The 25,138-nt window shown below is 47.8% G+C and overlaps 1 protein-coding gene and 2 long non-coding RNA genes across 4 annotated transcripts in view; 1 reads left to right on the top strand and 2 right to left on the bottom strand.

Moving 5' to 3' along the window:
• The window catches only part of PLCD1 (phospholipase C delta 1), a 53,425-nt gene extending 28,287 nt beyond the window's left edge, over positions 1–25,138 (bottom strand). The window contains exons 1-2 of one of the 2 annotated variants that reach the window (XM_084507697.1): positions 24,520–25,138; positions 12,046–12,210 (exon numbers count right to left, since the gene is read on the bottom strand). In XM_084507697.1, coding sequence (XP_084363823.1) covers positions 12,046–12,210; positions 24,520–24,553 — 199 coding nt within the window. In that variant the 5' untranslated portion in view covers positions 24,554–25,138. Of the gene's footprint in view, positions 1–12,045; positions 12,211–16,602; positions 17,038–24,519 lie in introns of those variants that run through there. The other variant, XM_084507696.1, reaches the window with a different exon arrangement.
• LOC311430819 lies at positions 5,325–9,410 on the bottom strand. Its single transcript, XR_014689044.1, has 2 exons — positions 9,289–9,410; positions 5,325–5,856 (listed from the first exon to the last, which is right to left on the bottom strand). It is a non-coding gene; the product is annotated as an uncharacterized lncRNA (long non-coding RNA).
• On the top strand, positions 17,166–18,907 carry LOC311430818. Its single transcript, XR_014689043.1, has 2 exons — positions 17,166–17,341; positions 17,863–18,907. It is a non-coding gene; the product is annotated as an uncharacterized lncRNA (long non-coding RNA).

Genomic DNA, 25,138 nt, shown 5'->3' on the forward strand with positions numbered 1-25,138 from the left:
AGCAGGGGTTCAGTCATCCTTATCTCTATTTGGTGATGGATATTCAGAAATTACTCTTTTTCCTTTTCCTGCAACCTCTCCCTCCCACAGCCGGAGGATTCCCTTCTCTTTTCTGCCTTCCACAAACTTTGTTGCTGCAGAAAAATCAAATGAAAAGGCACAGACGGAGCAAGAAAACAAACATACAAAACCCCCGACACCTCTCCTTTGCTCTTTTCCCATGTCCTTTATTTAACAGAGACTCAGAATATGCATGTATGCCATACTGTGATACCATGTTTATGACTTATCAGTCACTGTCAAGGCTGGCTCCAGTCCTTGGAGCATCTCTGCCTTGACCTCTGCCCCTGTCTGTGAGTGGGGGAGATGGGTCTATGCCTCCCCATGAACAGGGTCAGGTAACCCAGTAGGTCTGTCCACTTTCCTCTGTAAATCTGGACCTGGATTTATCACTGAGACCATTTATCACTGAGACCATCATTTTCAAGTGTCCAACCTGTGACACTGATATTCAGAGACAGGAACTACCAGTTTCTCAAATCCATGCTCCTTTCCATGCTTCTGAAAAAGGACACCAGAAATCACTGATTGCTTTTTTGGCTTCATCTGTTTGTGTTTTCCTCACCCCTCTATAAACACAGGGAGACAAAACATTAATCCTCCTCTGGAAAATGCTTGGGTGCTTTTGGCGTTTTAGACACAACTAAGATTTCTCTTGGGCATAGTATTAGATGCCATGTAATCAATAAGCACTTGAAAGACCGGAGGATCATGATCAACAGGACCTCACCCCATCAATCAAATAACCTTTGGCTATTCTAGTCTCAGAACTGGAAACAAAGATTTCTAACAGCCCACGGGGAGATGAGAGGGACCAAAATCGTTTGCAAAAAGTGAGAAGGTAAAATTTAAAATCCCATATACGCTTCTCAGTCATACTAGTAAAAACTGGGGAGACAAAGACCAAAGCCTCAGAGCAGTTTGGTGTCACCCACAATCCGTCCACACCCCTGCCAAAGGCAGACTTGATCCTCGTAGCTGTCAGCAAGCAATACACACACAGCTTTCAAACCCTCCCATTTCCATCTCTGACCCTAGGCTAGTGGAAACAAGCCCTGAAGGCACACCAAGTTTGCCATGCATACACACAAGGCAGTCCAGAAAGAGTCGTGTATTCAACAAAGTACGTGAAGCAAAGGTATGTAACTGAGGCAGCCCTACTCTGATCTGAGAGCATTGCTGGTGCCCTCAAGCTCTGATGAAAGCAGGAAAGCTCAGAAACTGAGCTCTCCCAGCAGCACACACAGCCTCCTTTTGTATTTCTGGAGTTGATGGGCCACTTAATACACCTACACAGGCCTGAGAGAAAAGGGCAGACACTGCTTAATCAGATTTGATGCTGAGAAACTTAACACCTAAATAGGGATGGCACTTACATACACTAGATGGAAAAACTGTTTGCAAATGGTGTTGGAGTCAATAACTGAGAACGTCCAGTTTCATTTGCCTTGGGGTTTGACAGACCAGTTAACATTTTGCAAGCATCTACATTCATCTCAGGACACACACACAAAAGATAGCACACCTGAGAGATTGCATTGGGTTTATGTGGCAAGGTTTTGGTAGTGGGTGGGCTGCAGTGAGAAGAATCCCGCAGCTGCCCCATGTTACATATGGGCCAGTTTCAGCAGGCTCCAAAGGGATCCGCGTCTGGCCAGAGCTGAGTCAATAAGTGATGTTGTTTGTGCCTCTAGGAGAGCAGATTTAAGGAAGGGGAAAAAACTTCTGCACAACAGCAGCTGGGAAGGTGAGGAGTGAGACCCAGCCCTGCAGCCCCCAAGGTGAGTGCAGCAGGAGGGCAGGAGGTGCTCCAGGCACACAGCACAAGTTCCCCTGCAGCCTGTGACGGGAGAGGCCCCTGGTGGAGCAGGCTGTCCCCCTGCACCCATGGGTCCCACATGGAGCAGATCTCCACGCTGCAGCCCCCCCATGGGTGGAGGAGCCCCTGGTGGAGCAGGTGGATGTGGCCTGGAGGAGGCTGCGGCCCATGGAGAGCCCCCGCAGGAGCAGGCCCCGGGCCAGAGCTGCGATCCATGGAGAGGAGCCCACGCAGGAGCAGGGGGGCTGAGGGAGATGCCGCCCATGTTGAGTGATCTCCATGTCCTTAGCCTTTGAGCCCTTTTCAAAATATTCTTCCCTCTTTCCCTTAGAGGAAGGGAAGTGAGAGCAACTGTAGGGGAGCTCAGCAGCCTAGCTGAGTAAAACCACCACAGAGATATCCAGACATCTTCAGTAACACACATGCCTAAAACCAGACTTCAAACTGAAAAACCTATTTCAGAATGAAAAATATGGGTAAATATTAATTCCTGTCTCATGGAGGTATGAGACTGATTTTGTTCGTGCTTGTCTTCAAGGAGCTTTGTTAAAAACCATATGTGAGTGTAAAATATCTCTACTATTTAGCTGAGTAAGAGAAACTTGAGAAATTTACCCCCCAAAAGAAAAAGATTTAACCTATTCCTTCATTTAAATTGGTTCATTTTCACTGTTACAGTGCCAATTCATTCAAATTCAACACTGCAGAAATACACAACTCAATATCCACCCTGCATATTTTTAGCATGGCTGCCCTGGGATCACCCAAAATTCACTGGATGCTCATCAGAGTTTAAAAATCTCCCTTTTTCCCCAGGGCAGTCATGATATAGCTCAGCTGTGGGGAAAAAACACACACACTCAGCAAAAAAAACCTACAATTTCCAAAAATTAGCGACTGTCCAAAACCAACACTTGACATTTGCTTTAAATTCCCACCATGCGTTGGGGTGGTCAAACACCTTCCATAACACTCTGCTGATTTGGTGTCTATATAAGAAGATGCCGTGAGACCCTTCCTGGAGTTGGCAAAGCTCCTCTCTGATGATGAGCAATTACCTTTGTGTGGTCTTATTTTCACTTGGTGAAGGCCAAGAGTGGAACAGACGGAGGGGAGGGGAGGAGAGGTTTGGGTTGGGATGGGATGGGATGGGCTGCTGTGGAATTACATTATCTGGCCAACTTACTTCAGAGTGAAAGCTTATGGTTTTGAGTGCTAAAACTATCTTTCGAAGAAAAGGGCTGCAATTCCCTTGAAGCTAGGCTGCTGGTGGAGAGAGCCTTTCTGCTGAGTTTGCTTGTTAACCAGCACATTGGGCAAATGACAGGGATTGTGCCTTATGTAGCACTGCACAGTTTACACCTTTATTGTAAAGGATGCTGTGATGTTTAAAGGGATTCAGCTCAGTCAAAATACCTAAATCTCAGTATCTTAGTTAGGCTCCTTTTATAAGCAATGGAAAAAAAAAAAAAAAAAGAGAGAGAAAAAAAAAAACTTTTGGAACACAAACTTTCTGTCCTATTTAGAAATAAACTTTAGCATGTGAGAAATCAAAGCCTAAATCTACGACTACACTGGATCCTTGACCAGAAAGGAAGCCCAGGCAGAGCATCTCAGAGGCAGATGTGTGCCATGCAGATGGTCCATAAGCAGGTGATTCTGCTCCACTCCTGGTGTCCTTTGGTTATGGCAGTGCAAGTGGAAGGATCATCCTGTTGTTCCTCATCACCTGCCAACTGCTCACCACTGCTTGGCTCCTAAGTTATTATCCCTTCAGACCAGCTAGCTACTCTGCTTGTGCAATCAATCCCTAAACTTTGGGTTGGCAATGACAGAGTGTTTCCAAGACTAGAAAATCTGATGTTAAATATTGGAAATTTAGAATGTATTCTTTGGAAACCGTTATCTGGCAAAGTGAATCCACTGGAAAAAAAAAGTGAGTTGTGTGGGAGGAAAAAAGATTGAAAACCTGTAGCTGGAAGGGCTGCCTTGATCTCCATGGAGTATACTGCTGAGAAGAGGATGATGGAGGGCACAGAATGTCCCCATGCAGAAAAAGTACAAGGAAGGCTGAGAAACAAGATCAATGTCTACTGTTGTCACACAAGAGACAAGAGAAACTATCAGCGCAGGAACCATTAAAAAAGCAAAGGAGGACATTTTTTAAAGCTTTCCGTTGCTTGGTCATATGTACTGCTTTCATCTATCAATATAAAAGCTGAAGCCAAAGGAGTCAGCCCAAGCCATCTGCAAATGTTATCTCTTTTCTGGAAAATCTTAGTCCAGCATGAATACATTATCAGCTGCTCCTGGACAAAGACTGTGCTGTATTAGCAGTCCCAAACCAACTTTGTTCTCAGATGAGCTAGCTGCAAGGAGAGATCAGAAAGAAGTGGGGGACAGAGAAGTGATTTACAGAAGAGGTGCAGTTACAGCAAACACCGATCAATCACATATCCCTGCAACCTCTCCTGGTCCTTCCCCATCACGCCACAGTGGGGAGGTAACCACAAGCAAAAGGGAATCTGAAAAGTTTGCATCTGCTTCTCTTAAGTGTTTTTGTCTGCTGAAAAGTTGGTTTGTGCAAAGCCCAAAATAATGAAGCATCACACAAGGAAGCTTGTGTCCTCCCCGGCCTCCAGACATTGAGTCAAACAGGTTACATGCCGGTCAGCCTTCTTGGCCAGCGCCACAGCTGATGGTCATAGCTCCCTGCTCACATGGACATACACCAGCATTCCCTGGAGCCACTGAGATTACTCCTCTCAGTCTCACGGAGATGTGAGAATTTTCTTTTTATGCTTGTGCCCCCATGCACCTCCCTTCCTTGGTCCTGTACCCTTCTCCCATTTCACCCATAGCATTATCAGGTTTGAGTCAGGCCCACAGAATACAGAAGAACAGTTTCAACAGCCCAATATTTTCAAGGAGTGTCTCTTTTGGGAGTCTCTTCTGTTTTATATTTCTCTCTTCATGCCTTTCAAGGAGTTTGCTGCTACACTTACAAGCTCATCCCCTCATGCAGAAGGACAAGGAACACCTCCTTTGAAGGAAGACAAAAACTGTGACTCACACCGATGTGCCTGAAAGCAGACTTAGAGAGCATGCAAGAGCTCAGGTCCAACACAGTGACCCACAAAACCTTACTGAGCAGGTTCAGAGCCTCACCTCTGCTTCTGTGTGACCCAAAAGCTCCCCCAGGCCCTAGGAGCCACTATTACTTTAGTGATAGGACTAGAAGGAATGGCCTCAAGTTGTGCCAGGGGAGGTTCAGGTTGGAAATGAGGAGACATTTCTGCTCAGAAAGAGCACTCAGGCACTGGGACGGGTTGCCCAGGGAGGTGGTGGAGTCACCGTCCCTGGGGGTGTTCAAGGAGAGGTTGGACGTGGTGCTTGGGGATATGGCTCAGTGGTGATATTGGTGGTAGGGGGATGGTTGGACCAGATGTTCTTGAAGATCTCTTCCAATCTTAATGATTCCAGAATTCTAGGATTTCTCCCCAAGGCTGGTCCCTGAGGGAAAGGCTCCCCACCTGCCTTCCACCAGGACCTGGGCCAGCTTCACCACCCTCCGTGAGGTGCTCTTATGCCCACCTCAGTGCAAGGACTGATGCCCTACAGCCCTGCACAGCGGGAGGCCCATTTGTGAGGGAACCAATCCCTCAGGAGGCAGCAGGAAGAGGGACCCAAATTTGACCTCCCCTTCACCCTAAAAGCGGCAACACCAGAGCATCAAGAGTGCATCAGAGTCACATATACGCACAGGGAGCCATTTGGCAGCCAAAAATACAAATGCTGAAGAGCCAGAAGTACGAGCCTGACAAGGTGCCTCATGATTAGAGCACTTGTGTGAGAGACGAGCCCTGGCCACTGGCCTCTGCTCCAGGGGCAACGTCCATCTCTTCGCCGGTCATTGCTCCTAATGTAAAACATCCAGACTCTGCTGGGAACGTGGACAGTAGAACACTTTGGTAATCCTAAAAAATACAGAAAAAGGAGGAGCAGAGGCAGAAAGCAATCCCTTTACCTTCCTCCTGATTGAAAGGCAGCCCTTTGAGGGGAGATGATTTGTCAAGACTCTTACAGAAAAGAGAGACAAGGAACTGAACCCACATCTGCAGACCACTAAGGATGTGAAGGACAAGGACAACAAGCTGCTTCTTACTTGTGCCTTTGCTGATAAAGAGGGAGATGTATGGACAATGTATGGACACATGGAGGCACTGCCAAAACAGTTGGCCTTGGGAGAAGGGGGAAAATTTTTTTCACTGTGGGGCAAATGCTCTTCAGATCCTTCCCTTTCCATATCCTACTTCCCCTTCATTAACAAATGATGTCTGCAGTGTGGCATCCAGTCACGCTGAATTACTCCATCCCTCTCTAATTGCCTTAGTAAGTCACTTCTGTTTACTGTCAGGAAACGCAGACGAGAAATGCACTGAGCTGTTAATAGCTCGCACCATATTTGCACACAACACTGCATTTCTGCAGAGATCACCCCTTCTCCGACCACAGCTCAGCCAGGTTGCTTTAGCATCTTGCCAAGAACCGACAAAAGCTGCTACCTGCCCCCAGCACAGCCCTGCCAGCCCGGGGGGCTGCAGTGAGACTACACGGATTTTGCAACACGCTGAGCACACGGGGCAAACTGGCACTGTGTGCTGCTTCTCTCCTTGGTTTTGCCCCCAGGAAAAGCACTTTAGCTGCTTTCAGTTTCACCATAGACAACTGATGCTAGTGGCTAAATGCAGTTGGGATCGGGACCTTTGTAATCAGCAGGAGTAGGAGCACATCAAATTCCTGGACTGGGAACACCAAAGGTCATCCAGCACCCTCATCACTGATGGATGCTTTTGCAGCACGATTCGAGGGTGGGTTTAGATTGAGCCCCCCTGTACTGTGCCTTCTTAGCTCTGACCACATTGCTCTCCCTTCTCCCTGTGTCTGAATTACTCCAGCTCTCAACTGCTGATTCCTCACCCGCTCTCTTCGCTCCCCCTCCACCAACTTGCTCATCACATGGTTTGAACTGGAAATCTGCTGCCCGGCAGCCTGCCCTCATTGCTGGTGTGTGTCACCAGCTGACAACCACTGATATAACGCACATGTAATTTCACAGGTTGTTCAGGAATACATTTTAATAAGAGGTCTTTACCCAATCTTTCTGTATAAGCAACACAGGTCGGGGCGCTGATATAAATAGTGATCTCTATTTACATTCCACACACCACAAGCAAGTCCCTGCAAACTATTTTTGCCACTAGTTTCTACTTCTCCTGCCACTAAATTTGGATCTAAGGCTCTTACCACTTCCACCTTTGCATTTAACTTGCTATAGAGAATAAGGTCGGTATTTGCCAGCAGACTGCCTGTGATGAAAACTGTCCCAGAAACTCACGCAGTGGCCTGATTTAAAATCAAATCGAAAAAACAGGCAGCTCTGCAATTGAAGTGACTTGTTTTATGGGTTGAATGATTTTGATAAAAACTAATGAGACCCACAGACAGACGGTTTTGTTTTCACAGCTGATGGCTGCCTTGCATAACATATTCACATCAGCAAATATTTTTCCAGGGACAAATACATGTCTGATCGTGAAGGCAACGATTCCTAGAGAAACTGCCTAACCAGCTCCAGAAGGAAGCTGTTGGTGTAGTCAGTTTCCTGCTATGTGCATACAGGTTGCTGAGAATTTCTGTTGACTTTTGGCACTCATCAGATCCGCAGGAACAACTTAAAGTTTTTACTTCTTGACTTGAGCAGGCACAGAGCAATACCATGTCCTTTCTGTTCTTCTAAAGGCAAGTTCAGAGCATTAATTCAATGGAGGCAATCATTCATCCATCCATAAAAATGGTACAGTATGCTCATCATGTGGTGTTTTAAGGGTGTTCCTAAATTTAACAGAACTGAAAACTGAAGGAAAAAGTTTTCTGCTGAACACTGGTAGTACAGAGTATTATAAAGCTTTAAACTGTATAAAATATCCTATAATTGGGTTGGAATTGGGAGGAACTGGAACAAGTTCTGTGCATTTTTAATACTGAAGCTAATTAATCATTAGATGAAAATATCAATTTCATGCTTTAAAATAATAATACAATCTTCATTTAAACAGTTGTGCGAGCGTAGCTTGCCTCTGCAAATTGCTTCCCAAACTGTTTTCTTTTAACCAAAGTAAAAAAAAAAAAATACAACAATAGTAGTACTTCAGTAAAGCTTTTGGCTAGAAATTGCAATGTTTGAGCCAAAACACTTAAACTTGTTTCTTGATTGCACAGTTCATGACTCAACGAAGCACCCCCACTGAGTCACCCCCTGTGTGGTGTGTGAAGCTCGCTCATGGCTGTCATGGGAAACGTCATCTCCCTGAGCTTCCAACAGAGAAAGGGTGCAGGAGGCAGCGAGGTACCTGCTCCTCTGGGGCCCTGATGTAGTATCCTTGAATCTAAACCACTCATTCAGCCTTTTCCTTCCGCCTCTGAACAGTCTGTTTTTCCACCAACCGCCCCAAAGGGTGTTTCACTGGAAAGTTTTCAACCATCCTACAGATCCTCAAGTTCAGAGAGTTTCTGAAGGGATTGAGGCTGGCTTAAGTGAGCTCAAGCTGGGGATTTCAGCCGGTTTAGGAAAAAAACTTTCAAAAATTGATTTCACTGAAAGCAGCACGTGGCTTTCTATTCTTTTGCATGTGTAGATGAGACCTGATCTTTGACCACAGCTAGCCAAGGCAGTGTTACTGACAGGTTGCTGCTTCTTGAGTGCAATCCCCTCTGCCTCCCTTCTCTCCCACCATAATGATGCTCAGGAGAGAACAGGCACTGACTGAACTGGCTGTCTACCAGCCCCCTTGCACAAACCTCTTCTTTTGCCCCCAAACTGTTAATCCTGCCACTTGAACCCCGATGGATCATGGTTTAACATTTGTTGGAGAACTGTCCCCTTAAGGTGCTTCAGGGGCTTTTTGAAAAACTCATTCCTTGGGCCTAAATGGAAGTACTGAAAAATAATGGATTATGGATAAAAAGGGAAAAAAATGGATTACATTCCTCCTGTGTAGCAACCATATTAGAAGGGCAGCTTATTCCCCCAAAAAAGCCCTGTAGGTAATAAGAGATATCAAGACAGCATCCAATCTAAATTTCCAGTTGTTTAAAAGGCAGGGGAAGGTAATGGTTGTATGCCTTGTATCTGGCCCAGGCAACATCTGTGCCTGTGACAGCCCTGATATGTTGTTTTTTTTTTCAACTTCAATCAGCTGAGATTCTCCTGTCTATCCCTAGAGATCCGCAGTTTTATCTCCTACAGACACCACCACACAATGGTTTACGAGTAGCTTTTCTGCCTGATTATAAGAACAGCAAGAGGAATAACAGGAAACTGCCCAAATAAAAAACATAACCCTTACCCTATCCAGACTTTGCTCCTCTGAGGTGCCTCCATATGCCTGCTCTGAGTTCAGCTGCAGATAAGATTAGGCCTTGCTGCTCAAACCTCCCAGTTTCCATTCAGCTCATTCTTTTTCCTTCCTTAAAAAAAAAGCAGCTTATCATCAGTTTTAGAAAGGCTTTGCACTAGAGTGCACTGGAATCTGTTAACCAGGAAGGGTGACCCTCTGGAGAGACTCGCCTTGAAATTCTTGTTTTTGTGTATAAAATCAGTGATCCTGAACTCTTCCTCTGTCTTCTGACTGCCTACACACACCAAACCAAACGAGAAGGTGGCCACAGCAATAAAGCCTGCCAGAGGACACAACGTGAAGCAGGGGCAATCCTCTCTGTACCTAAACACAAAGCATCCTGGTGAAGTCAAATGCCCGATAAACAAACCCAAACCCAGCAATCACTCTGAAAACTTGGGAATGAAAGGTCCCAGAGGACCAAGAGAGGAGAAAGGCATGGGAAAATGGGTGGCTTTGGGGTTTTGGCTGGGGACTGGGCAGGCATCAGTCCTGTATTCATCTCTCCTGTTGACTTCCAGGTTCAGGCACATCCACTGTGCTTGCTGAAAGCAGCCCCAAGGTGGCCATCCAAACCTCCCAAAAACTTGTGCCAGCACCTCCAGCAGACCTGCACGTCCTCCCAGGAGCGTGTGGGACGTGGCCTGCCCCATCGTGCTTGGTTGGTCAACATGACATCAGGCACGCTTCTACAGCCAGCAGGGCATAAAGGTGCAGAGCCAGCAGCTCCGTTGCTGCCCTTTGCTTTTTCAGAGCAGCAAGGACAGCTGTGCCTCAATGCCTTGTCTCCCTTCCTGGTCTCTTGATGATAAAAAAAAAAATAAAAAGACTTTCTGTGGGGAAAGGTGTGAATGCGTGGGAGTGTTACAGAGCACATCTGTGGGTGTGAGTCAATAGGCAGTTCTACTCCATCCTTGCACTGCACCAAGGACACTCCTAGGGCAGAGCTGGTTCTGCACTGCCTCCATCCCCAGCAGCGCCGTAATGTTAGCTGGGCCCAGTTAGCAAAGTCTATCTCGGGTGGTGTTAATCCACACCCACGCAGACACACTCCCAACCTGTGCCCAATACCCAGCTCAAAGGATTTGATCTTACTGTGGCGCTCTTATGACAACTTAACACAGAATAAAGTTATGGGGGGGGCCAGTTCTCCACGCCACTGGCCCAGCAATGGAGAAAATGGGATTGACCAGTGCTCCTCCGAGCAGGTCTCAAGGTCCATGAAGCCTCCTGTTCACTTCAGAGGATCAGCTGGGGTGGGAATGTTGCTGGAGGTGTCCTCATCTCCTGTAATTTGGAAACTGCTGGCTCAGAGCACAGGAAAGAAAGCTCTGAAAGCCATTCTTCTCCACTCACGCCCTTGTTTGTTTTGTAGGAAGACATAATCTGGGAAAGGATTTAGCTTTTATCTGGGACAGAGCTCCATGTAACAGACATTGCTAGGGAGCAAATGCTCAAGTGTTATTATGGGGTATTGCAATGGTACCTAAACAGCCCAGCTGAGCTCAGGACCCTGCTGAGCTTAGGACCATGCGGGACATGCAAGCACACAGCAAGGGACAGTCTCTAATCCAAAGCTTTTTACAGCTAGATTGATGAGGAGAAAGGAAATGTGGGGGGAAGGATGCACAAAGAGATTAAATGAGCTGGCAAAAGTCATATAAAAGATTTGGGTTGTAAACTAAACATATTTTGCTCTGCTACCTTACTCCTCCTCACCATTTCTGGGAGAGGGATGGAGTAGTTTGGAAGACCCAGTCTTCATTTAGTTAGCTGTGACTGTTAAAAGCAAGCAGTGTAAATAACCCAGGCAGCATGTTCTACATTTTAGTATGCTATAAAATAAGTTCCACATTATTCATTTACCTCCTGTCTTTACCAAACCATGATTATCAGTGACAGTGAAATATGTCAGGAAAAAAAAAAATGGGAAGGAAAAAAGCAGATACAAAGAAATACATACCCTGCCTGATCCCATTTTGACAGCACATGGCAGGACCAGGAGCCCCTGTTCCCAGTTATGGCTCTGAGCTGGGTGATGCCGGGGATGAATGGTTGTCCTTGTGCCCGTGCAATAGTGACTGTCATATCTGAACTTCTTACAATGGGGCAGATTGTGAATTTCCAAGATAAGGATGGGAATAGGTTCTCCTTCCCAAAGATATCTGTCCTGGCAGAGCCCAAATCAGCAGCCAAAGTGCCCCATACCATGCCACGGATGCTCAAGCCACATCACACACCATGCATTACACATTCAGGTGTCCCCACAGAGACACCTGAGTAACCCGAACCCTTTATTTGGAGAGGAAATACGCCAGGTAGGGCTGCTGAACCTGGCACAGCCCAATGCCCCAGTGGGACAATCCCTCAACACAACAGGACACCTGGGTGCCAACTGCTGCTGGCGTGCCCTTCCCTCTGCACACCGCATCACGCCACGCCACGCCACCACACAGCCCCTGTGGTTCATTCTACCCCATGACAATTTTGAGCAGTAGCTCATGAGCTTGGGAAATGCGGCCATTCCCGACTCGGCAGATTCCTCCCAGCTGTCTCCAAAACAGACAGCATAACTCAGTGTATGATACAGGACGAGGGAAGGATCTGGTTGCGTTGCTCCACAACGCACCACAAGCACGTCCTGGTTCACCCCAAGCACCTCTGCAGACCATGCCCCACGCCTGCGATGATGCAGACTTTACTTACAGATCTGTGACTCCGGAGACCTCAGCATCTTCTTCGATTCCTGCCATATGGTTTTGCAGTCCTCCTGGAGCTTATAAAACCGCTCCTTTCTCCAAGAGCTGGACTTCACCTTCAGCAGCTGGCTGCCTTTTAGGAGGAACTTCAGATCCTTGTCATCTTTCAGGCCTGGGGAGAAAGAGAAGTGGTAATGATATGTAAGAGCTAGCACAAGAAATAATAATGTACATAGGGTCTTCCCTTCAGCAGGACACAAGTCAGAGACATAAACAGAGCACTACAGTGCAGCCAGCTCTGGGGAGAATGGCGGAGTAGAGACCCAGAAATCTGCCACGTCACATTTTATGCTCACAAAAGAGACTGGAGCCTTGTGGATTTCTTAGACTGAGTCTAAAGATTTCTGTACTATAATTCTCAGGTGGTTTACAAGCATCAAATATTTCCTTCACAGTAAATATAGTTAAGATGCAAGAACAACAGCATAAAAGTAAAAGCAGAGGAAGGAAAGTTGTGGAACTTTTAATTGGAGTGCTGTCAGGAGCTTTGAGGAGAATTCAGCTCTATTCACAGCAAATTTCCTTCATGAAAACAGGTCCCTCTCTGAAAAGCTGTCCCCTTCTGGTCCTAGCACCTGCAGAGATTTCTCGTCTCAGACCAGGTTCAGGAAGGCACTTAGACATCCAGAGAAGCAACAGTCATCTACTAAGGCTTTCAAAACATACATTTGACATTCTACATGGTTTTGAACGTCTCAGAAGTATATGACTTCCACATACCTAAATACCTTGGAGATTTTGTCCCTCAGACCAACCACTAATTAGAGATCTGCAGTGTGTGAACTGGTGCAGGGCGGGTGGGGGGCAGCAGGAGAATGAAACATGAGGAACACACCCTGGGCTTCCTGTAATAGGCACCTTGCAGCTCTGACATTGCATAAAAGGCTGTTTCAAAGCTGGTGAAACAACATTTAGCTCTGTAGCATTGAACAAGCCCAACTCCAACTCAGCGTGACTTCTGCTAACCTTATCTTGAGGATGCAGGTGAGGCTGTCACTAATAACTACTTGGCCACTTGCAGCCACCTGACACTCCCATCATAGGATATGTCCCAGCGCTCCATAAACACAACACAGAGCCCCACAAAGCAGGAATCCGAGTTAACTGATTTGTGAAATAAGATTTATACTGCAGCGTGGCATTCCCCTGGGCCATTGGGTTTGTTCCTCCCTGGGCAGAGCTGCCTTGAACGGCTGCTCTTTGAACAGGACAAGGCAATAAACCACCAAGCATTGCTTCAGTCCTGCATGAAAAACAAAACATGGTCATTTTGGGTTGGTAAAGTCTGCGATCTCTGTCAGAGATAAATATTAGGGGTGTCCTGTGTCCACCCAGTAAGCAGCTCAGGGCACCTCACTGGTTTCCAACGCCAAGGAGCAGGCCTGGAGCTGAGCCTCGCTGAGGCATCCAGAATTGAAAGCACCACAACGGGAGCTGAAGATCATGAAGAGGTTGCTGTGGCCTCTCTCTTTCCTCTACATTCAATTAGCTGTATCAGTAATTAAGTGCCTGCACATGCTACAGCCTCTCAGCTCCAATGTCAGGTTTGGAAGTGCCCAGGAGGAGGAATTGAATGCTTCCCCTGGAAACTTCAGGAAGAAATTCATGGTGAGAAGGAAAAATCTGGCTCCCACAAAGCACAGAAGGGTGAAAGATTGATCTCAGCTATGGGATCTGGGACACCCTCTTAGGTTTGCTGAGGTTCAAGCATACCCAGTCTACAAGAGGCTGGACCAGCCACAGGAAGGACTGACACCACAACAGCCCCACAAGGCCTCGGTCTCCTGAGCTGCAGTGTTGAGGCCTCCCCTCTGATCCTAAGGCCTTTCAAGCACAAAGAATTGCAGACTTAGGCTTCACTAACAGTGATGTGGTACCCCTGAAGGTTTCTGGAGAGGGAACAAACTTCCTCCTCTGTGTTCACCCACAAAATGTATGTTCTGGCTCCCAGCCTCACTCCATCTTCCCTCAGATCCCAACCATGCAAGGCATCGTAATGGGACTAGAAGGAGGACATGCCATCCTGGGGTGACATGAGCAGGAAAGCAGGAAAACCACCAATTCCTTTGGATGCCTATGTGCATAAGTGTGCAATGAGAAACCCCTGCTGACTGTGACATGTTTTTGTTGCACAGACATTGTATGCAGCATGCATAACATGTCATGGTACCTGATCAAAAAGCTGCATCAATGTCATAAGGGCAAATTTGGATGGCCACTAGCAGTAGTCAGGGGTAGGTTTGTCTCCTCCAAATTAGATTCACACAGGTAGGACACAAGCTGGAGTGAGCCCTTCATCCTTCTCATAGCCCAGGCCTTGCATTAGCATGGGACAAAATTCTCTTTCCTCTTCGGAGGATCCAACTACAGGTTGGGAACAGCCCTGCCAGCCATCCCCACCCATCCTTGGCCACTGTGACCAAAGACCAGGACAGGTTCAATGACACAGTGAAGGAGGCCACTGCCCTTCACAGAAGTAGGAGAAAAAGATGAAGAGAGAAAGTGCATGGTGAAAGGACAGCAGAGATCAAAGATCAAAGATGTCAGGGAGCGTGAATCAGAGGGCAGCGAGAGAAGCCAGGGAGGGGATGGAAACAAGTTTGCCTCCAGAAGATGGTGAATTTGGTCAGGAAAGGACAAGAGGGTTAAGGATGGGTGTCTAAAAGCTCCATTACCCCTCTGATGAGGGAGGTCGGTACTCTCATGGGGCCTTTCAGATACACAGCATTCACCCAGAGTTGACCTCTGCCAACAGTAACCCAAAATACGGATTGAGCCACCATGGTAGGCCCAGAGGAAGGAATAAGGCCCGTGTTTTGGGTCCTGCATCCTATGCCAGGTCCAAGCACTGCAACAGACTCTTTAAATGACCTTGGGCAAGGCTCTTAGCTTCTCTGTTCCTACCTACGAGGCAGATAACAGCGTTTTATTAGGTCAGAGATGGACCACGACATACTCTGATCTGACAATATAGGGCCACAAATGCAACCCCAGTGTGTCAGTGGGACATGACTCTCAGTTGGTCATTTGAATTGCTTTCCTGAAAAAAAAAAAACAAACCTACAAAAAACATCTTTTCAAAGCAGAACCTTCATTTTTGGTTTTATATCCAAACCAGCCCCTGGGGACTTCTACCAGACATCCCCAGGGAGCTGATGAGGTTGGCCGTGCAGAGCCCTGTCTCACAGCAATGGAAACTTCTGTATGAAAAAAGCCAGAGTTGTCATATACAAACGTCATCTAACGATCCAGAAACACTGTGCAGTGGGACAGGGATCTAGGTTTGCAATTATATAACAGTGCTGGGCACGAGAAACACGATCGCCACGCTGAAATAGATGTCCAGATCCTGCCTGAAACATGTGGCAGGGCCGTGTCTTGCTTAGCATCCTCTGCAAACCACCAAATACACACCTGTCACACAAAATTGTGCTATGAGTTTCAAGGGTCAGGCTCCCCTCCTTAAAAATATCAGTCAAACACTTGCTAAACACAACACACGTAGTGTACAGTACAGCTCAGAGGGAAAATTGCATTTGGCAGAGGTAGGAGAGCCTCGAGCACACACAGCACCACCGCGAGCATGAAGTTAATATCCTGCACTATGAAGCTTTAGACACCAAGAGCCCCAAAACGTTAACCTTTGTGTTACCCATCTCAGGTTTACAGCAAGCAGGGAACACCATAAAACAACAACTGTCAAGGCAGCAGCCTGGCTCTGAGTTCACTGAGGAGATAGTTGGGATGATATTTACAGGCGACAGCGACAGTCTGTATTTCTGCGTTGCTCGCTTTGCAAATCTGCTGATCTGATAAAAACATCGATTACGACTGCTATAAAACAAGCCTCCTCCTGCCTGCTCCTCTCTCCCACCTGGTTGAGGACCAGGCACAGCTCAGGACTGCCAGTTTAAAAGGGCAGAAAGCCTTTCAGATTAAACACAGACAGCTCGGGGGGGGGGGATTGAATGGTGATTTTCCATTTCCACCTGCTGTCTGTAGCCACGTAAATCAACGGACCCGCATCCACTTAGGCTGTCTCTCCGGACAGCAGGCACTAGCCGTAAATTTGTAGTCAGAGAAGTTACGAAACTTGCTGGGGTTTCCTGTCTCTTTTCATCTGGTGAACGCAGCCCTCTGAGTGGTTCCTCGGGCTGTAATCAGCTGGCACCGCACCGCTGACAAGTCCTAAAACCGGGCAGAAAAGGGGCACCGCTGCCCCCAAACACCCTCACGGCACCACCAGCTCCAAAGCCCAGCAAGAGATCTGCAAACCCACCCTCTGCCAGGGAGGTCCCGCTTTCTTTGATGCCTCGACCGACGCGGTTCGTACATCTGGCGGGTGGTTACAAGCAAAGGAAAGGAAAAGAAACCTCGGGAGTTTAAAAATAACCTCGGAGCTGCCTGTAGGGTGGAGTGCTGCCTCTGCGCAGGGAAAGGAGGCAGAAGCGAAGCAGCTGCCAGCGTGTGGAAGCGCCGAGGGTCTGGCCAACGTGGCCCTTACCCAGCCTGATGCCGTTCAGTGTGGCCACTCGACGGCTCTGCTCCCGCAGGATGTTCTCCTGGGACGCGGTGCGCTTGGGCGGCCTTCGGAAGCACTGCATGGTCCAGCGTAGGGCTCGCAACGAGGCACCGTGCGCCGGGAAGGATGGGGGGCCCCGTCGGCCCCGAGGGGATCCCTGCTCATCCAGGAACCCCGGGCGTTCGCCGTGTCCAACTGGGCTCCAAGGAGGGAGAAGAGGCAGCGAGGAAAGGGCAGGCAGAGGAAGGCAGAGGAGGGCAGAGTCCGGCTAGGGGTGGGACTGTGGGAAGTCTCTCCTCCTGCTTGCTCATCGGCTGCACGCGTTGGGTGCGAAATTACAGCCGGCTGTCTGCCGGCAGCAGCCCAGGTAGAAGGAGCAAGTTTTCCTACAGGCAGCCAGTGGGGTTTTGTGCCTCCTTTCCAGGGGCTGGAGGGGCCCCAAATATTGCCTGTGGCTCCAGGGGGCTCGTCAGCTCAGCCTGCCCACAAACGCCTGGCTCAGGGACCTCGGCTCCACCCTTTCCTTCTGTGCCGAGCTCTGCGCTGTTCCCAGTGACATGCAGCGATTGACATACAGGAAGCTAAAAACACCGGGGCAGGCAGACATAGCCCGAAAGCCGCTCGGAAATTGTTTTAATGCTCCTTTTTCCACCTAGGGGAGAGCATTTTCCTGAGACTCCGGAGAATGTCTTCCCTGCCACCGATTTCCTACGTGACTTGGGTGAGTCACTTACCCTGTGTTTCTGCATAGCTTTGGGTTTATTCTTGTAGTTCAGGTTTACAGGTAGAGGGATAAGCCCCCATCGGAGGTGAACTTGTAGAGGGCTTATCCCAAGCAAGTTAACAAGTTAACAAGTTGGTTATAGAGAATCACAGCTGGTGGTCTCCTGGTCAACCACCCACCCAAGGTGGGGTCACTTCAAATGCAGATCAGGTGCTCACAGCCTTGTCCAGGTGAGTTTGGGATATCTCTAGGGATGGAAACTTAACAGCTGATCTAGACCACTGTTCAAGAGCTTAGATGCTCTCATAGTGAAGAATTTGTTTATATAAGTTTAAGTTGTTTATCTAAGTTTCCCTTGCTGACCCTCGTGGTCATTGCCTATTCTCCTGGCAATGATTCAGACTAAAATCCATTTCTTCCCTAGCCATGACTCCTTCTGCAGTGAGCTCTTCTTATTAAGCTGTCCCATCCCCGGTGAATTTACAGACCTTTTCAGCTTTTTGTCATTGCCTTTGCAGAGCTGCCGCCCTGAAAAGCCAGCCACAAGTGAAAATAATGCGGGGAGATGGATCCAAACCGGAGTGAATGCCCCTTACTGCAGAACCAGCATCTGCCTGAGAAGCTCGACAGCAAACCACGTGTCACCATCTCTGCTGGAGATCCAGGTCTCTCCACCATCAGCCCCTATCAAACCCAGTGCATTTTGTGTTTGGTTTTAGAAACAGATTCTCTATTTCAGGTGTCTGGCACCCCAGCCATCCTCCTCTTTCTCTGTATTTTGGAGGAAGCCCTACTAACACACATAGATCAGCAGAGGTGACTAGGTGACCCAACCAGCACAAGGACAGGATCAGAGTCATTAATCCCTGGCACAGTGAGTAAGAAACTCACTGGGGACAAGGCAGAGCCACTGCCTGGCCTTGAACAGCAGCACAACTAGTAATGCCTTATTATAGCAGCTCCAAGTCGCAGAAGGCAAAGGAGAACAAAGGCATTTTATGGATGGGACACTGCCGAACACATCAGCCAGGCAGTGTGCTTGAGGAAATACCCCCAGCCTCTTCTGAGCCCTCTAGGTATGCCAGATGTCTTTTTAGCCCTCCCCCAGCAGTGGGGGGCTTGCCCTTGCCCTGGCGGGTGGGTGAGCACCGTGATGTGATGGCTAGCTCATGCTTATTAGCTAGCAGGCTCTGAGCACTGCCCGTATTTCACATTGTACTGGAGAGTGCTGATTTAATTAAGGAGCGGGGAAGAGAGTCATCTCTTGTACTCGCCTTGGCAAAACAGTTTGCTTCTGTGCACCAGCTCTCCCAGCAGCCAGTGTCCCATAGGGATCGGTTTGGGAGCACGCAGATCCCTTCTGCCTCATTTTCTCATTAATTCCTAATAAAAAGTGTCAGCAACAGCACTGCCCAGAGCCTCCCAGGCTCTCAGAGAACATTTTATTGTACTTATCCCTGAAGTTTACACATACGCAAAGCACAGGATCTCGGCGCTCACCAAGTTTAGACATTTCTCCAGAGCAGCAATGAGCAAGTTCTGTTGTTGTGAGCACTTCGGAAATGCCAGGCAGATAAAATCAGTTTGTTTTTAAAACAAAGATGACAACACTGGGCCAGAAACACCCTGCTTGGGGAAACAAGAGATCTGGATCTATTGTGGTCTTGAGGTCATTTAGAGATAATGTCATATCTGATAGACAAGCCGTGATGGGTAAGTGTGGCACTGCAGGGTACTCATTGATGTTACCCGATGCTGTGTCACATGCTGGTGCTGAAGGAAATGATTCCTTCAATGGCTCAGGGATAAATTCTCCAGCCCTTATTCACTGCAGGTAACACCTGACTGGGGCCGAAGCCTGTGAACACTCAGCCATGCGATTTTACCCCTATGACCAACCCCACTGAAATCGATGGCACGAGTCACATGAGTGAAGTTATTCATGCCCTTGTGCCCAGGATCGGGGCTTTGCTAATCATCCTATCGATTCCGGCTGGATTACTCGCGGAGCAAATGGAAATTGATGGGAATGAGGTTGTCAGAACACGGTCCTGAAGTTAGCAAAGTGCTTCAATATGCAGGAAACAGGCACTTGAGACAGAAAGGCTGGAGAGCCTGTTAGGAAATGGGCTATGTGAGAAAACTATTAATGCTGAGGCTGCTCTTCAGGCAATTTTCCAGAATGAATTAATCTTTATCACATCCGTATGCAAAGGACCGAAGGAAGCTCTGTTACCACTCACAGAGGAAGAAGCAAGTTGGTTTGGAGTTGGAACTGGTCACCTACTGTGGCTACGTTTGGGCAATACCAGAAGTGGTGCAGCCCTATTACTGATGGCAACCTCTTTACACCACACTGACCCCAATGACCTGACAGCTGTCAACTGCTGATTTGCCCCGACTTGTGATAATTTGGGACTGGAATGAAAATATCCATGCTGGTGATGCCCTCACCACTTCCCCATTGCATCAGGCACATGATGTAAATTGCTCTATTAGGACTAGTAACGCCTCTGGCAGCTGCACAACACCTACACATCTCAATTTGGGGGGAAAATCCCACTAATGAGGTCAAAGGTTGTTCATCGCTCTTATTCCTTATCAAGAAGGAAGAAGGTCTATTTCACGTGATGCTTTTCTTTGAAGTATTTTAATATTAATTTCAGCTTCCCTCCCAGGCTCACCCACAGTGAAATTCAATAGAATTATTTAAAAAAGAGTAACAGCGCAGTCAAAGTATCACTGCTCACCCTACCTACTCCTAGCCCTCACTAGGAGCAAGAGCTTTCAATCCAGGTGAACTGAGAATCAATGAAAGCTTGGAAAAGTTGTGGTCCAGCTGCTCTGTAGCTACACGACAACCTGCTGTTGCTTATTAGGGTGATGAAGCCCTCAGAACCTGAAGTTTCTGGTGGTCAATGAAGTCCGAGGATTACTTTGCACACTATTTATTTATTTTTTTGCACATTATTTATGGGGAGTGCTGTCAGTGCACCGGCTGCGTGGAAATGAGCACAGCCACCTGCAGCAATGGGCAGCGGCTGCTGTTCAGAAAAGCAGAAAACCTTCCAAGTGACAAATAAATCAGTCTTCTAAGTGCTTTTGCAAAACACTGATGTCACCTGTGAGGTGCCTCTGAGAGACCCCTTTTTTTATGTGCCATCAACCCATGGTTATATATACCCGGCTTTTACATCAGCTCTTGCCTGGGATTTTCCTCCTTCCATTTCCATTAGCTTCCATTTTCCATTCGGTTCCATTTCCCCCTTCCTTGCTACCCACCACTGTCTCTCAGCTTTGTTTTCCCCAGTTACACCACAGGACCAGGCTTTGCTGCTGGAACAGCCAGTTTCTCACCACCACCACCAAAAAAAAATGCCAGTGGTTCCTCTACAGCAGCTCTCCCCTTTTTGCTCCCTCTGGGGGAGTGGGGAGCAGGGAGCGGGGACTGGGACCACAAACATCGTTGCATCTCTGGCCAAAGCTGCTGCTGCTCGGTGAGCATGGATGCATTTCGGTGCATGTGGTATGGACCAAGTTCCACCTTGTGGTGACACTGAGAATGGGCTCCTCCACAAAGTTGGTGGCAGCATCAGCAAACCTCTCTTTTCTTCCTTACTCTGGCTTTTCTCGCCCACTCTACTTCTCGTCCAATGTGCCCGAGAGGTCCTGCCGAGCAGAAGCAGGGTGATCGTAAAGCTTTGTGTAGGAGGAGTTGATCCCAGGCATCGTGTTGTGGCTGTCCTAATGTGACAATTCCTAAGTCACCTTTCTCAGCACATACTGATGGAGACTTTCACGTCATAAAACCAAAGTCAATTGTAGGTGGGTCCCAGCTTCAATTATTTTATTTTTTTCAGGCCACTTAACAGCTTTTCTCAACATCATATTCAGGAGCTGAGATTTCCTCCCTGGCCAAAAAGCAGGCCACTCAGAGCATTCCACCGCAGGGCAAAATTTGTGCAATAATCGAATTGCACCACTGAGTTATGTGAAACTAGGGGAAAAAATCTCTTTTTTTTTTTTCCCTGTGTGATTTGTCTGGAATTTCATCACTCTGTAACTAGAGCCAGAAATAGCCAAGACTTGCTGTGTGTCTCTCAACACAGGGCCTTAAAAGACACCCGTGTGAGGGGCAGCCCAAGGTGTGAGGCTTTCTCCCCACACACTGTCTCAAGTGGCTTATTTAAGGTGTGGAAGTATCTTGGTTTAGAAGAAACTGTGGCAAAATCTTCTCTACCTGCATAAAGAAAAAGAGAAACCTTCAGGTTTGACCCCAGGTCTGCAGCCACCCATTCTGGTGGGCTAGACTGAGTAAGGACTGAGATGCTCCACCCATGGGAAGGATTTTGGAGATGCAAGGACTGGGGGTGAGTCTCACAGTATTTAGATATTTAGATTTTAGGTTGGCCTAGGTGATCTCGGAGGTCTCTTCCAACCTAAACGATTCTGTGATCCTGTGATATCTGCAGTGTGCTGAGCACGATGCAGTTTTCCCTATTAATACCTGTTTATATATACGTGATCTGCCTGTGAAGGGAAATATACTTTGCTCCCAAATCAACACCTGTGGTTCCCAGAGCTGCCTGTCCAGTTGGCTGAGTTTCCTGACCTTGCACAAACCACCCCATCCCCACACCTCTTCCTCTTGCTTTTCCCTGTACTTGGCAGTGTCCTTTCATCCCTGCTACCTGCAGCAGTTTTCCAAGTGACTGCATTTCCTTCTTCCTCCTCTTTCATTTCTTCTTTAAAATCTATTTTTCCACAAGTGTCTTTTGACTCTACTCATCTGCTTCTGAGCCTGATGTTGGGGCTTTGCACATTGTCTTAAAACCAATTAAGGGCTTTAGTTTTATTTAAAAAGCATTGCTCAGATTGGACATTTAGCAGTTTTTGACTGAAAATAAAAAAATTTCCAAGATGACTTTGACTTGTCCTGTGCAAAAAGGGAACACTGCATGTTTAATGCACCGAGCAGTGCCAGTATGGCAAATTCTCCTGCACTACCGGCAAAGTTGTGGCTTTAAAAAACCCCACGTCATGCATCTGGCACAACCTGCAACAATCCAGGTGTGCCAGGCGTATCTTGTTTGCAGGAAAGGAGATCAAAGGCACCGGCTGCTCCAGAGCAGATCTCAGCTGATGCCAAGCAGCATCACCTCCACCCACAGAGGGTGAAGCCCAGAAGGAGCCTGCTCAGCGCTCCCAGCTTCGAAGGGCAGGTGGAGATGATTCATTTGGAAATCTAAATCCAGGAGAAGTTAGTCGTGGGGACCGGCTGACAGAGAAACAAGGAAACAGCCTGTTCTGTAGGATTTTACGAGCCCCTCCCTGCTGACTCTCACCCTGGGCTGTGGCAGAAGGCATTCCCGTAACGGGGCTCTGGCATTCCCTGCACAATGTGCACAGTGTCTGGGATGAAGAGGTCAGTGTATAAGAATAAGGCATAGCACAAATTAGCTATTCTACAATCTGGGTGAGCACAAGGACCCCCAGTTCACATACATGCCAGGTTCATGAGGCAAAAGAAAGCTTATTAATAGCCCACAGAGTCCGGCAGATCCATTGTATAATAAATGCAGATGACCTTTTATTAAAAAAAAAGCAACAAGAAGCCCGTACAGCTGAATCAAACACATCCAGAATAAAAGGCACAGACCACTAAATCACAGCAGCTACATGGATCTACGGACAAGAGAGCACACTCAGTTTTCATCCCAGGATTCAGATCTCCATCCTAAGACAGAAGAAACAAAACTCTACAAACTTTTCAGAAACTCCCATCAAGAGAGTTGCTACTGGAAGACATCCCAGGGGTCTCTTACTGAGTGCTGGGATGGAACCGAGTGTCTGTGGTTAATTCTGACGCAGCAAACACAGTTGTGTCCATGTGGGACAGGGAGAAATTGAGCTTCAAAACACCGAGCCAAAGATAAAACATACCTATAAACCACAGTATCTGAGAAATTTCTGACAAAACGGAGCAGCACAAGTCTGATCCTGCTAACTAACCAGCACGTGAGCAACCTCTCCTGTCTAAGAAGTCTGGCATTCGGAATGACTTTGGCACTTGTGCACGTATGTGCCAAGGAATTTCAGCAAATAGTTTTCTGAAAGCACACAGCTCGTTCCATACTTGTCTATTTTTCTGACTGAGACAAGAAAATAGAATAACGAACAGACACTGAATTCTTCCAGGTCCCTAACACCAAAAAAAAAAAAAAGTAATATTCACTGAAAAATGACCTACAAGCCAGATTAGGAAAGCTTTTAATAGTTCCAGATGTATTTCCTAGCTTTCTTTCCCCAGTGGCTCTATAATGAATGGGATACCTACAAAAAGTTTAGCATTAACCTCAGTTTCACCTTCCTGCCTGATTTCTAGGTTCTGGGAAAAGCAGAGGGAAGATTTCTTGAGCCTGGGGGTGATTTTTTTCGCATTTTACTTGGCAATGCTAACTGGTTCTGTTTACAGTCAATCACAGATTGATCTATTAATTTATTTTTGTTTATAGCTCATCTACAGGAAGAAAGCACCTATCCCAAGAACAACAAATAAGCACATAGACTTTGCCCATTTCAAGTCCTGAGCTGTTCCTGCTCATCAGAGTGAATAAAACACAATGAAGAGGTAACAGATCGATATATTCACGTCAGAATAGGGAATAAGGGATATTTCATTACCCTGTCTATCAGACAAGCCTCCTCAGCTCGGTACTGATCGAGACTTCTTAAATCTCACTTGCTGTCAGGGCTGAGAGGATTTCTTTTTGTTTAGAAACATTACTTGTATTTTACAGAGCATTTACAGAGTCTTGGGGGCAGACGCTGAGCCGAAGAGATTTATCCTGACTCTGCTGCCTTCCCCCGAGCCTGATTTACTCTGCTGAGCATCTGTCCCGCTCCCAGATTCACCATAAAGGGGAGGAGATTTGGATCAGCCTGGCTGGGCTCGCACACGCTGATCAGCCAAGACACCCTTCCGAGCAACACATCTAACCCTAATAAAAGAGAAAAATCTGTCACCTCTCCCCCGTAACGCTGATTGAAACGCCGCGTTGCTTCCAACCGAGAGAACTGCGGCGGCAAAGGGGGAGGGAGGAGAGAGGAGGAAAAAAGCAAGCTCTCTCAAGAGATAAAAGGGCTGAAACACAAGGACGTTTGCACAGACTTACTGTTGCAGGCGAGGAAGGTGCCGTTCGATTCCATGGCTGCGAAACGAGCCGAGGGGCGGCCGCGGAAAGGGCTCCGGCAAACAGCTGTGCCCAGATGTTAGCGCCGGCTGGGGCTGGCAGCCAGAGCCGCGAGGCTCCCCCGTGCTCCCTCCTCCAGTAATCCCCAAATGTCAGCTCCCTTCGGCGAGGCCTGCTCCTTCCCCTTGGCTGGAGAGCCGTCTTCGCTATGACTCCTCATTGATTTCCCTCCCGCATCCGCACGCCGCCGCCGCCTGCCCAACGCGTCGAGTGAGGCCAAGCGCCCCAGCTTCACCGCCGGCCCTGGCTCCTCCCTGTGCAAGCTGGCCTTCTCTGTGGGGCCAGCCTCCTGTTCCTGCTCCTGCTGGAGCTCCGAGCCCTGCTTCTGTTCCTGCTGCTGGCACAAACGCTGAAACACGCACCGCTCCTTTCCGGCAAGGCTTCCAGAAGACGCCGAGCGCTCGAATCTGTCCCCAACCCAAGGGAAGGGCCGTGAGACACGAGGCAGCGCTTGGGGTTTAAAGGGCTTGTGGGCATCTCTCAGGACACAACGCAACAAAACAAGGAGAAAAAAATGCAACAAAACAGCTCAGAAGTTGCC

This window comes from Aythya ferina, assembly GCF_964211825.1.
Source record: "Aythya ferina genome assembly, chromosome: 2".
Taxonomy (NCBI): Eukaryota; Metazoa; Chordata; class Aves; order Anseriformes; family Anatidae; genus Aythya; species Aythya ferina.